Source organism: Pelophylax lessonae (assembly GCF_965119305.1).
Source record: "Pelophylax lessonae genome assembly, chromosome: 7".
NCBI lineage: Eukaryota > Metazoa > Chordata > Amphibia > Anura > Ranidae > Pelophylax > Pelophylax lessonae.
Genome location: NC_138774.1, coordinates 77013072 through 77027119, shown reverse-complemented (window position 1 = coordinate 77027119; position 14048 = coordinate 77013072). Strand labels below are relative to the sequence as shown.

At 47.9% G+C, this 14048-nt stretch overlaps 1 protein-coding gene across 1 annotated transcript in view; it reads right to left on the bottom strand.

Annotated features, from left to right (window-relative positions):
* LOC309560472 (rho GTPase-activating protein 11A-like) overlaps positions 1–13669 on the bottom strand; it is a gene marked incomplete at both ends in the record, with an annotated part of 68215 nt that extends 54546 nt beyond the window's left edge. Inside the window, 3 exons of the mRNA XM_082264105.1 lie at positions 9568–9664; positions 13417–13493; positions 13571–13669. Coding sequence (XP_082120231.1) covers positions 9568–9664; positions 13417–13493; positions 13571–13669 — 273 coding nt within the window. The remainder of the gene's footprint in view (positions 1–9567; positions 9665–13416; positions 13494–13570) is intronic.
* Between the last annotated feature and the right edge of the window lie 379 nt (positions 13670–14048).

Genomic DNA, 14048 nt, shown 5'->3' with positions numbered 1-14048 from the left:
AATGCTAAGCCACTGCCGTGTACACTCCTACAGTTGATACAGTTGTACACTCCTACATCTGATGGCCAATGGCCAACTTAAGGAGCGTACAGGGCAGGCTGACAACACTACTGCTAACTGAAAGACAGCGGGTTAGTGTTGTCATTCTGCAACACAAAGGAGTGCATTATTTAAAAAAAAAAATAAAATTTCAGAGCTATTCCTTCTGCATTGAAAGGGGGCAAAATGAAATGGTATTAGGTTAATGTCTCTCCAGGGCTAATGCTATTCATTGTTTCAGAATAGAGTGAATCAGGAAAATACCACATTATGGCCACTAGATAGAGCCGATGATCATAAGAAGTAATTACTCATTTACTATGATCGTCAGATCTATCTAGTGTAGTGGTCCTCAACCCTTTTGAAATCAATGTCTGGTGAATTCTTCCAAAACCTTATATGACCCAACAATAAAAAAAATTGTTGGTACTGGTGTCACGATGGGGGGAGGGTTGTGCAATGGGTTAGGGCAGGGGTCCCTAAACTAAAACTCTGGTGTCAGTGGGGGGGAGGCGCCCCATCATTGGTGTCAGTGGGGGGAGGAATGGCGCCCCATCATTGGTGCCAGTGGGGGGAAATGGCGTCCCATCACTGGTGCCAGTAGGGGGAAATGGCGCCCCATCATTGGTGTCAGTGGGGGGGGGATGGCGCCCCATCATTGGTGTCAGTGGGGGGGGGATGGCGCCCCATCATTGGTGTCAGTGGGGGGGGGATGGCGCCCCATCATTGGTGTCAGTGGGGGGGGGATGGCGCCCCATCATTGGTGTCAGTGGGGGGGGGATGGCGCCCCATCATTGATGTCAGTGGGAAGAATGGTGTCCCATAATTGATGTCAGTGGGGGGGAGGGGGGAATGGCGCCCTATCATTAATGTCAGTGGGGGGGAATGGCGCCCTATCATTGGTGCAAGTGGGAGGAATGGCGTCCCATCATTGGTGCCAGTGGGGGGGAAATGGCATCCCATCACTGGTGCCAGTGGAGGGCGGGGTGCCCCATCATTGATGTCAGTGGGGGGGTGCCCCATCATTGATGTCAGTGGGGGGGTGCCCCATCATTGGTGTCAGTGGGGGGGTGCCCCATCATTGGTGTCAGTGGGGGGGGGTGCCCCATCATTGGTGTCAGTGGGGGGGGGTGCCCCATCATTGGTGTCAGTGGGGGGGGGGGTGCCCCATCATTGGTGTCAGTGGGGGGGGGGGTGCCCCATCATTGGTGTCAGTGGGGGGGGGTGCCCCATCATTGGTGTCAGTGGGGGGGGGGTGCCCCATCATTGGTGTCAGTGGGGGGGATGGTGCCCCATCATTGGTATCAGTGGGGGGGATGGTGCCCCATCATTGGTGTCAGTGGGGGGGATGGTGCCCCATCATTGGTGTCAGTGGGGGGGATGGTGCCCCATCATTGGTGTCAGTGGGGGGGTGGTGCCCCATCATTAGTGTCAGTGGGGGGGTGGTGCCCCATCATTAGTGTCAGTGGGGGGGGGATGGTTCCCCATCATTAGTGTCAGTGGGGGGGGATGGTGCCCCATCATTGGTGTCAGTGGGGGGGGATGGTGCCCCATCATTGGTGTCAGTGGGGGGGGGGGAATGGTGCCCCATCATTGGTGTCAGTGGGGGGGGGGGAATGGTGCCCCATCATTGGTGTCAGTGGGAGGGGAATGGTGCCCCATCATTGGCGTCAGTGGGGGGGAATGGTGCCCCATCATTGGTGTCGGGGGGGAGTTGCCCCATCATTGGTGTCAGTGGGGGGGGAATGGCGCCCCATCATTGGTGTCAGTCAGTGGGGGGGCGCCCCATCATTGGTGCCAGTGGGGGGGGAATGGCGCCCCATCATTGGTGCCAGTGGGGGGGGAATGGCGCCCCATCATTGGTGCCAGTGGGGGGGGCGCCCCATCATTGGTGCCAGTGGGGGGGGCGCCCCATCATTGGTGTCAGTGGGGGGGGCGCCCCATCATTGGTGTCAGTGGGGGGGGCGCCCCATCATTGGTGTCAGTGGGGGGGGCGCCCCATCATTGGTGTCAGTGGGGGGGGCGCCCCATCATTGGTGTCAGTGGGGGGGGCGCCCCATCATTGGTGTCAGTGGGGGGGGCGCCCCATCATTGGTGTCAGTGGGGGGGGAATGGTGACCCATCATTGGTGTCAGTGGGGGGGGAATGGTGCCCCATCATTGGCGTCGGGGGGGGGGATTGCCCCATCATTGGTGTCAGTGGGGGGGGGGGGGAATAGCGCCCCATCATTGGTGTCAGTGGGGGAGGATGGAGCCCCATCACTGGTGTCAGTGGGGGGGGGAATGGAGCCCCATCACTGGTGTCAGTGGGGGGGGGGGTGAATGGAGTCCCATCACTGGTGTCAGAGGGGGGGGGTGAATGGAGCCCCATCACTGGTGTCAGTGGGGGGGGGAATGGAGCCCCATCACTGGTGTCAGTGGGGGGGGAATGGAGCCCCATCACTGGTGTCAGTGGGGGGGGGAATGGAGCCCCATCACTGGTGTCAGGGGGGGGGAATGGAGCCCCATCACTGGTGTCAGTGGGGGGGGGAATGGAGCCCCATCACTGGTGTCAGTGGGGGGGGAATGGAGCCCCATCACTGGTGTCAGTGGGGGGGGGGAATGGAGCCCCATCATTGGTGTCAGTGGGGGGGGGGGAATGGAGCCCCATCATTGGTGTCAGTGGGTGGGGATGGAGCCCCATCATTGGTGTCAGTGGGGGGGGGGTGGAGCCCCATCATTGGTGTCAGTGGGGGGGGGTGGAGCCCCATCATTGATGTCAGTGGGGAGGGGGATGGAGCCCCCTCATTGGTATCAGTGGGGGGGGTGCCCCATCATTGGTGTCAGTGGGGGGGGCCCCATCATTGGTGTCAGTGGGGGGGCCCCATCATTGGTGTCAGTGGGGGGGCCCCATCATTGGTGTCAGTGGGGGGGAATGGCGCCCCATCATTGGTGCCAGTGGGGGGGGAATGGCGCCCCATCATTGGTGCCAGTGGGGGGGGGGGCACCCCATCATTGGTGCCAGGGGGGGGGCACCCCATCATTGGTGCCAGGGGGGGGGGGCACCCCATCATTGGTGTCAGGGGGGGGGCACCCCATCATTGGTGCCAGTGGGGGGAATGGCGCCCCATCATTGGTGCCAGTGGGGGGGAATGGCGCCCCATCATTGGTGCCAGTGGGGGGAATGGCGCCCCATCATTGGTGCCAGTGGGGGGAATGGCACCCCATCATTGGTGCCAGTGGGGGGGAATGGCGCCCCATCATTGGTGCCAGTGGGGGGGGAATGGCGCCCCATCATTGGTGCCAGTGGGGGGGGAATGGCGCCCCATCATTGGTGCCAGTGGGGGGGGAATGGCGCCCCATCATTGGTGCCAGTGGGGGGGGAATGGCGCCCCATCATTAGTGCCAGTGGGGGGAATGGCGCCCCATCATTAGTGCCAGTGGGGGGGAATGGCGCCCCATCATTGGCATCAGTGGGAGGAAAAATGTCTTGTTGTCGGTGTCAATGGCAGGAGCTATGCCCACTGTTGCCGATAGTGGGAAGATAATGGCCCAAGGGCCCAATAAGAGTAAAGGGCCACATCTGGCCCCCAGCCAACAATTTGGAGACCACTGGGCTAGGGGATTATGCAGTAGAATGGGCAACAATGTAAGGGATGAGGTTTCTGGGGAGGGCCAGGAAATCCTGTTGGATGTTGGATGATGGGGGGGAGGCACCGTGGGAAGTTGGAGGGGTGCTATAAATGCTAAGTGCTCTCAGGAGGCCAGGGGCACTGTGGGCCACTATGGGAGGTTGGGAGCACTGGACGAGGTTAGAATCTGCAGCTGGCTGGAGGCCCAGTAGAGAGGAGTTCCCAGCCCCCCAGTGGGCCACAGTCCAGTGGTTAGGATCTGGTGGCCATGATATTGAATTTTCCTGCTTGACTATTCTGCATTTGTGAAAAACATTTGACCGGGAGAGAAAATAGCCTAACATTTAGATTTCTCCCACAATTTACACAGGATGAATAGCTCTGCAATTTTTTTTTTTTAAATATACACCCTAAGCGTTTAAAAGATTTCCGGCATGATGGGAAATATAGATTTGGGGTTTACATACATTTTACATGCTGTTCTGAAAACAATATCTTAAATAACACGGAAAGCAGGCCGTCCCCAACAGGCTGTATTTCATAGCTAAACTTGTTCTCTGGGTGCCGATGTGCTAACACAATGCATGTCCCTTCCCCCTCCCCAGCACTACAGCCTGACCATATAAGTGTTGCTCAAACACTATCCTCACCCTCTGTGGTCTTCTGATGCCATTTCTTCCTCTCTAGCAGGGAAATCTTGCCACACCAGCAAAACTTTGCGCAATCTCACACATGACACACTAAATAGAGGAAAAGATCTCTGAATGGTTACTAAAATACACTTGGATAAGCCGGGCTACAGACAGAGAGACCCCGCCGGATAATCTGAAACATTATGTCAAAGTGTGACTGCGCAAGAGCTGTACATCATCATCGCAGCGTTTCCAGCTTTACCTGATTCTAGTAAATGAAAAAAACGCAAACTTCCCTAAAGTCTATGCAATAGAGAGAGGGAGAATGTGTTAAAACCCAACCTTAAAAAAAAAAAAAAAAGAAGAAGAAGTAGATACATGGATCTCAAATAAATATATTGGTTAGGGATGTGCAATAAAATACTTGTTGATCCCATCAAAATTATTATGATCTGATATATTCCTGTGCCTCCGATGAACTGCTGTAAATTAACATTAACAGCTATGTCACAGGACTACAAAAAAAAATCCTTCATGATATGGGGGGGGGGGGGGGGGGGTGTCCTAACACTTCCTGCCCTAGGGTGATAATATTTCTTCTCCATAGATACAATATGCCACCACAGAACACGAAGTGTGTTACTGGTAGGATCACCAGTTAAAAAAAAAAAAAAAATGTATATATTATATATACACACACACACACATACATACACTGCTCAAAAAGATTAAAGGAACACTTTTTAACCACTTTACCCCCGGAAGGATTTGCCCCCTTTCTGACCAGGCCCTATTTTGTTACTTTAATGGACAATTGCGCGGTTGTGCGATGCTGTACCCAAACTTTTTTTTTGTCCCCTCAAATAGAGCTTTCTTTTGGTGGTATTTGATCACCTGTGCGATTTTTAATTTATGCACTATAAAACAAAAAAAAGAAAAAAAAGAATTTTTTTTTCAAAATTGTCTTTTTTTTCTTCCAAAAAACACAATATTTTTCACATTCTGCTATATGACATTCCCCCCCCAAAAAAAAAAAAAAAAAAAAAAAAAAAATCGCAATAAGCGTATTTTGATTGGTTTGCGTAAAAGTTATTGTGTCTACTAACTACGGGAAAGATGTGTCAATTTTATTTTTTTTTTTACTAGTAATGGCCGCGATCTGCAATTTTTTGCGGGACTGCGACATTGCGGCGGACAGATCGGGCCCCTAACTGAAATTTGACACTTTTGGGGGGACCAGTGACATTACAGTAATCAGTGCTAACAATATGCACTGTTACTGTAATAATGACACTGGCAGGGAAGGGGTTAACCCTATGGGTGATCAATGGGTTAAATGTGAGCCTCATGCTTACTGATGTGTGTGTGGGGGGTCCTGTGACAGACACACAGATTGCAGGTTCAGCTATGCTGAATCTGCTGGTCTCTTCCTGTCGGTCACTGAGAAGATCCGCCTACTTTGTTTACATAAGCAGGCGGTTCTTCTCTCCATTTCCTGATGATCGGGGGAGGGCAGCAGCAATTAGAGCCGCTCCTCCAGCGGCCGGACTGTGTTTAAACACCACCGGAATCATTAGCAGTCCAGTGACGTAGGTCTACGTGGCTGGACCCAGGGGAGCCACACTGCCGCAGTAATATTACTGTGAGCAGTCGGCAAATGGTTAATCAGAGTATAGCATCAAGTCAATTAAACACCTGGGATTTTTTAAATTAACAACAGGTACACTAGATGGGCAACAAATGAGAGAACCTCCAAAACAGAATGATTTTTACAGGTGGAGGCCTGTGCTGTTACACAGTTAATATTCTCATTATTGTAGATGCAATTTACATAGTATATTCTGTGATTTATTTACTATGTATTTTTCTATGGGTAGGTATTTGCTGCCACCTTCTGGCCTTTTTTGGTAATGCTCTTGTTCCTCCTGTGAGCATGATACATCATTTCCTTGTATGTAAACTCCACCCCTGCTCTTGCTGTACTTCCTGTGTCATGGCTGCTTGCATTTGCCTCATGTAACAGGGACTCTTGTATTCCACATGCTAAGCTAAGGAAAGCATCATCTTTTGACCGCATAATACTGAAATCCATTCATTCTGCTGTATTCCTGTGTGATGTTCAGAATAAACCAGCTTTTGGATGAAACCAGTATTGGTGAGTTCAGCTATCTGAGGAGGATTGTCCGCAGTGACCGTATCTGCTTATACAGGCCAGGCACAGAGGTCTCACAAGGGTTAGATCACTATCACAACAATCCGAGTCAGAATAAGGCCACAAATGTTTTTCTCTACTCATCTTTTCTGACTGTTTTTCACTAGTTTTGCATCAATATGTGCCATTGCCAGAAGGTTTGCCGAGTCTCCCAGCACAATCTCAAGAACATGGAGGAGATTCTAGGAGACAGGCAGTTACTCTAGGAAAGCTGGACAGGATAGAAGGTCCTTAACCCATGAGCAGGACTGGTATCTGCTCCTTTGTTCAAGGAGGAACAGGACGAGCACTGCCAGAGCCCTACAAAATGACCTCCCAGTAGGCCACTGGTGTGAATGTCTCTAAACAAATAATCAGAAACAGACTTCACGAGGGTGGCCCGAGGGCCTGATGTCCTTTAGTGGGCCCTGTGCTGACTGCCTGGCACCGTGGAGCTCGATTGGCAATTGTCATTGAACACCAGAATTGCCCTGTACTTTTCACAGATGACAGCAGGTTCATCCTGAGCATGTGTGACAGCCGTGGAGAATGTTATGCTGTCTGTAACATCATTCAGCACGACTGGTTTGGTGGTGGGTCAGTGATTGTCTGGGGAGGTATATCCATTGAGGGACGCACAGACCTCTACAGGCTAGACAATGGCACCCTGACTGCCATTAGGTAGAAGGATGAAATCATTGGACCCATTGTCAGACCCTACACTGGGGCAGAGAGTCCTGGGTTCCTCCTGGTGCATGACAATGCCCGGCCTCATGTGGTGAGGGTATGCAGCCAGTTCCTGGAGGATGAAGGAATGGATACCATGAATGGCCCCCCACACTCGCCTGACCTAAATCCAATAGAACACCTCTGGGACATTATGTTTTGGTCCATCCGACGCCACCAGGTTGCACCTCAGTCTGTTCAGGAGCTCAGTGATCCCCTGGTCCAGATCTGGGAGGAAATACCCCAGGACACCAGCCGTCGTCTCAAAAGGAATATGCCCCGACGTTGTCAAGCATGCATACAAGCAGGTGGTACTGCGTACCATTCTGAGTTGCTGCAATGAAATTTCAGAAAAATGGTCTAGCCTGCTGCATCATTTATTCACTTCGATTTTCAGGGGGTCTTTGAATTAAGCCCTATGTAGGTTGATAATTTTAATTTCCAAATGATGTGGCACCCTTTTATTCCTAACACATTACCCAGTGCATATCAGTATAGATATCAAGCATGAGATTTTTCCCCATTGAGATCTGATGTGTTTTCAAAGTGTTCCTTTCATTTTTTTGATCAGTGTGTGTGCGCGCGTGTGTGATTATATATACATATACATATACATATACATATACATACATACATATACATGCATATATATATATATACATAAACATACATACACACAATATATATATTTATTATATACACACACACACACACACACACACACACACACACACAGTATCTCACAAAAGTGAGTACACCCCTCACATTTTTGTTATATCTTTTTAGGCATGAGGTTCCATGTTGAACTTCCAGTGACCAGTATGAGAGTGAGAGCGATAACAGCAATTGTAACACACCTGCTCCCTATTCACACCTGAAACCTTGTAACACTAATGCATCACATGAAATCAGGGAGGGAAAATGGCTAATTGGGCCCAATTTGGACATTTGCTACTTAGGGGCGTACTCACTTTTGTTGCCAGCAGTTTAGACGTCAATGGCTGTGTGTTAAGTTATTTTGAGGGGACAGCACATTTACACTGTTATACAAGCTGTACACTCACTACTTTACATTGTAGCAAAGTGTAATTTCTTCAGTGTTGTCACATGAAAAGATATAAAATATTCATAAAAATGTGAGGGATGTACTAACTTTTGTGAGATACTGTATATACCTACACACACACACACACACACACACACACACACACACACACACACACATATATAGGTTCAGATGTGCTTTAATAACTCATCTATGCCAATGACAGTAGTTTCATGTACTCTGTACTGATTTCAGAGTGAGAATATACAAACTCCATGCAGAGATAATCTTTCTGGGGATAGCATGTAGTTTGTATGTCGTCCTCATGTTTCATGCATTTCCTGTAATGTTCCATTTTTTTCTCACAGCCCAAAAACATTGTAGTAATTGAATCTGTCCAAACTGGCTGCAGAATGTATGAGTGACACATGGAGAATGCGGTAAGAACATTGGATTGTAAACGCCTTTAGGGCTGATGAGGTTTGCTTCTACCTTTGAAAGGCTCTGCAAAATACGTCGGAACTATTGCAAAAAAAAAAAAAAAAAAAAAAAAAAAAAAAAAAAAAAGACTAAAAGTTAGCGATTTTTTTTTTTTTTTTTTTGTGTAAATCTGACGTTCTACCAGGAAAATAGAGGTTTATAGATTTGCCAGTGCATGTGGTCTTTTTTACTTTTGCGCAGCAAGTTAAAAAAAAAAAATGATATTCAAGTTATTTATTCTTAATTCAAAAAAAGTTCCTTTTATTGCTCTCAGCATCCTCCAATTTCTTTTTTTTTGGCTGCTATGATTTGACTTCCTATTAAACAGTAGGGACTTTCATTCTCCATGGTCCCACACTATGTAGGAATGAAGCCACCCTCTCTTGCTTGGGTTTTTCATTTTAGTCTTTTTGCCATCTCTGCTCGATTGAGGAGATTTCCCTTTATTTCCTATCCCATATGCAAAATAGGAAGTGAAAGGTAATCCCTTCAAAGGGAGAGATTCCCTGGTTGTCACCAGAACTAAGATTTCTCCTCTATTCCTGTTCTGGGAACAGCTCAATATAGGAGATCTTCTTTTACTTTACTAACAGGGACAAAGAAAGCAATAAAAATCTGTCAGGTGTTCTAATCCCTCACCACAATTTAAATAAAGAAAAAAAAAAATAATAAAGAAAAATTGCCTTTAGTTATACTATAAAAAAGGTAGCTTCAGCAGCCTCTCCTTTTAAAATTATGTCCTGAATTTCTTTTTTTTACAAGACTGGAATTACTGTATACTGTCCTTTAACCATAATCGGTAGCATTAAAAATTTAAAATGGATAAAAAAAAAAGTCCAGATACCTTTAGATTTTTGATCCTATTTACTGATCCAGACTTCCGAAAGAGACCTTCAGTGGAGAGATGACAGCTCAAGAAGCGGCAGATGTCAACCACGAGCCTGGTTAGGGGGCAGATTATTACATCATAGACCGTAAATGGCAGCAAACCACAATCAGGAAAATGTGTTTTTTATATACTGTGCAACCCTCAAAACTAGGAGGTATCAAAAGATTATGCAATTGCTCTCTTAATGAAGATTTCAGTATCACTGATGTAGCACCCTCCCAGGTAGGTGCTAGGCAAACCATATATGTTACCCTGTTCTGCTTATCAGGAGGGTCTGATCTGTTAGTTAGCCTGTCCCATGCTTCCAGGTGTGACCTGTTGAGTCTGGGGTGTCTCCCCACTGTATCCAATGAGGGACCTTGTTGGACAGTGGAGGAAACCTAGCCAATAGCACACCAGGGTTTATGACTGTCCCAGTGGGTGGGCATTGCTTCAATGCATCCTTGGATTGGAAATAAATCCAGAGGGGGGCATGTGACAGGGTGTCTTTTGGCGAGAGCAAAATCCCAGGAGGAGGTGGACGTCTGTCTCTCCTCCTGCTGATGTGAGGAATGTGGCCCAGGCAGTCGGCCTAGGGATCAGGGGTTGAGCTGTGCTGCAGAAGGATCCAGTGTGCTGACCAATTGGAGCTGCTGGGCAGAATACTTCTGGAAAAACAGTGTCGTGAGTACTCAAGAATCTGCCCAGGGGTCTGCCTAAGAGAGGGGACCACTCTCTAAACCAGCAGATTATTAGCATGCATAAAGAAAGGGATGTATTCCAGAGATAAGATTATAATCCTTCTACTTTATAAAACTCTAGTCCGACCGCATCTGGAGTATTCTGTCCAGTTCTGGTCGCCAGTCCTCAGGAGGGATGTGTTGGAACTGGAGAGAGTCCAGAGAAGGGCAACTAAACTGATTAGGGGGTTGGAGGACCTTAACTATGAAGAGCGGCTGCAATCGCTCGATTTATTCTCCCTGGAAAAGAGACGTCTGAGGGGGGACATGATAGCAATTTATAAATATCTTAATGGGGATCTCAGCTTAGAAAAAAAACTGTTCATTCGAAGGAATTGCTTGAGGACTCGAGGACATACAATGCGATTAGAGGAGAAGCGTTTTAACCTCAGGCAACGAGGAGGGTTCTTTACTGTTAGGGCTACAAGATTGTGGAATTGTCTACCACAAGAGGTGGTTTCTGCGGGAAGTATGGTGGCTTTCAAAAGACTCTTAGACGTACATCTCAAGGATCAGAACATTCAGGGCTATGTGAGATGATTACAGCCACACACACCTACACAGGTTGAACTGGATGGACTATTGTCTTTATTCAACCTCACCTACTATGTAACTCCAGAGGGGTCAGGGGGATCCAGAATTCAGCTAACCCAGAGTGATGCAGTAAAGGGGGTGCCAAGTTGTTAAGCCCTGAAGATTAGTGGGTAAAAGGGGATGCCAGGAAGGGCCCTGAAGTTGCTCAGTAGTGCAGTCTACTATAAAAGGACAGCTAACTCAGGAAAGGAGTGCCTTAGGAAGCTAAAAGGACTCTTTCACAGTCAAAGGCAAAGTAAAGTAAGCGGCCTAGCCGTGACTAGCTCAAACAGCGTTAACCAGCATCAATCAGCATTTTTCTATATCGTCCCAGCCTATTGTGCCTAGTTTAGTTTAATTGGAGTATCCCACTCATCCCTTCTCCTATCCAAGTTCCTAATAAAATATAAAAACCAAAGAAACTGGACTGGTCCTTGTCTGAGGTAAAATCACTTGGAAACATGTCAGAATGTTCTACTGATGCTAATGGTAACCCAGGGGAACCAACACACAGCAGCTCCCATGGGAGTAGTGCTACACTAGAAAACCATCAGGTGCACCATATGGGCAAATGTATAGATATCGCTCCAAAGTTTTGAGTGCAGGCATACAAATCCAGGTCCATAAAGACATTGGCAAGTTTGGTGTGGAGGTACAGAGCCCTAGGGTGTGGTGGTAGATCGAGGACCGAAGGATCCTGAGGAGCTGATCGATAGTCTATGGTATAGCTCAGACTGTCCACCGAAAAGGAAAAGAGGAGACAGGAGAGACCTTATAGTGTAGTAGATTCAGTGCTTTAAGTGGCCCAAAAGTGGTGCCGGGTACTCTATTACAGCCTATAAATTATGTTGCCCCCCCACCCCACATCAGGGTCCCCACAGAGCACCCCCCGCGGCCTGGGCTGGGACTCCGGAGCAGGGGGACTCACTGGTGGTGACTGGTCTGGCTCTGGAGCGGGAAATATTCTTGGGGGGGGGGGGAATTGAGGGCGCAGATGTCCAAAATGAGCGTACTGGTACGCTAAGGCGCACAGAGAGGTGGCGGTATGCTCAAGAGCCATATTTGGAAGTGGCGGTACTGAGTACCAGTGCATACCGGCCCACTTAAAGCACCGAGTAGATTCATACTGAAACATGAATGCTTCCACAATAAAAAGGACAAAAGGTCAAATGGACTTACAACTGTTGAGGTTGCGGTCATCCAGTAAGGGGGTGGGGGGCATGCAGCCTTCCGAGTGTACTGGTAGAGAGAAAACCTGACTCCATGCTGGGTCAGTGTGGTCACTATATATGCTCTGGGGCTCATGGGGTTCTCCGGTGGGTGAATGAATAGGTAGGAAGAGTCAGTGATAAAAACCTATTGGTAGTTCGACTGGCAGAAGTGACTGAAGTGGTTATTCAAAGGATAGGCATGAGTCATCTAGTATCGGGTGGTAATGTGCACCACTTGGAAAGCATTCTTTATCAACCACTAAATGGAGTGTAGAGTTCGTGGCAATGATGTCATCTAGGTGGATCACATGGAATCCGCCTAGATGACATCATTGCCACAAACACTACACTCCACCTAGTGGCTGATAAAGAATATTTCCCAAGTAGATCACACACCAGCTGATACTAGATGGCTCGTGCCTATCCTTTGAATAACCACATTGGACGCCTTTGCCAATTGAATGTACAGATCCCTGACCTCAACCCTGATGAACACCTTTGGGATGACTAATGGCTGAGAATCAGGTCCTCTCGTCCAACATTAGTATGAAACATCACGATTGCTCTTTTAGCTGTATTGCAACAAATTCACACCGCTAAATTCTTGTAAAATGATTTCACAGCCTCATAGATAAAGGCCAAATCTATATTAATGGCCGTGGTTTTGGAATGGGATGTTTAACAAGCTCATAAAGGTTGGATGGTCAGAGGTCCCCTAACTTTTGTTTGGCAGCAAGAAATATCATAAAGAAAAAAAAAAAAAAAAAAAAATATTTTTCATATCACTATTGATGCCTCTGCCAGCAAGAGAAATGACTACAGCATTAGGGAAATATGCCAGTGAGGAAATTCTTTAACATTCTATCACAATTTCCTAAGCAAAAAAATCGTCTACTTTTTATGTAAGGCTGGAGTCTGAGGAGCAGCAGAAGGAGGTACTTAACAAGCAGTTTTTACCCTGATCACAGGCTTAAAAAAAACAAAACAAATGGTGCTAAAGCAGTGGTCTCAGCCAATCAACTCTTGGCAAGCAGAGCGGTACGGCTCCTAAACATTTTTCATACATTTCAGGCAGTGGTGCCGTAGGAGTTAGCTTTTTGACTGTTGGAAAAACGGTACCCCAATAATCAGGACTCCATTGGTGTGAATCCAGCCTTAACTGTTTGGCATTGGAAGTAGTAGTGAGTGTTTTGACATTTGTTTTATAATCAATGTTTGATCTTGTGTGCTCGTATCAGCAGCATTACAGTCAGAAAAATAATTATTTTACTGTGGGACCTGTATAAAAAGTAAAAACTCACTGAGGGACCTCCCCCTCTGTGCTGGGTGGAAGTGACTGAAGGGGAACTCCAAAGAGACCTCCATTGGATGATTTTCTCTGAAAGAAAAATAAAGGAAATGATGAGCATGTTATATGGTTTCTGGAACAGTTTTCTGTAGAATTATTTTTCTCACCTGGACATCAGGGCTGACCATCTTCTTTGGCATTCGCAATTTAATCCCCAAGGATTTTAAATGCTGGATTATGACAACTGAAGGGCCAGTGGCTCTCATGATCAGAACAGCATGGGCTCCTTAGATCTCAGTTCCTAGAATACAAAGCTAGTCTTCATATACATTCAAGTATGCCTAGAGCAGTGTGAGGTCTATGGTCCCAAACATACAACCTAAACTATGAATATATAAAATGTCCCATTAAACCAGAGATGGTCAACTTTCTTAATATAGAGAGCCACAAGTTTAGGAGATGGCCAGGGCACGCGGGACGCGCTGCCGCAGACGGCCAGGGACCGCGCTGCCGCAGACGGACAGGGACCGAGCTGCCGCAGACGGCCAGGGACCGCGCTGCCGCAGACGGCCAGGGACCGCGCTGCCGCAGACGGCCAGGGACCGTGGGACGCGCTGCCGCAGACGGCCAGGGACCGCGGGACGC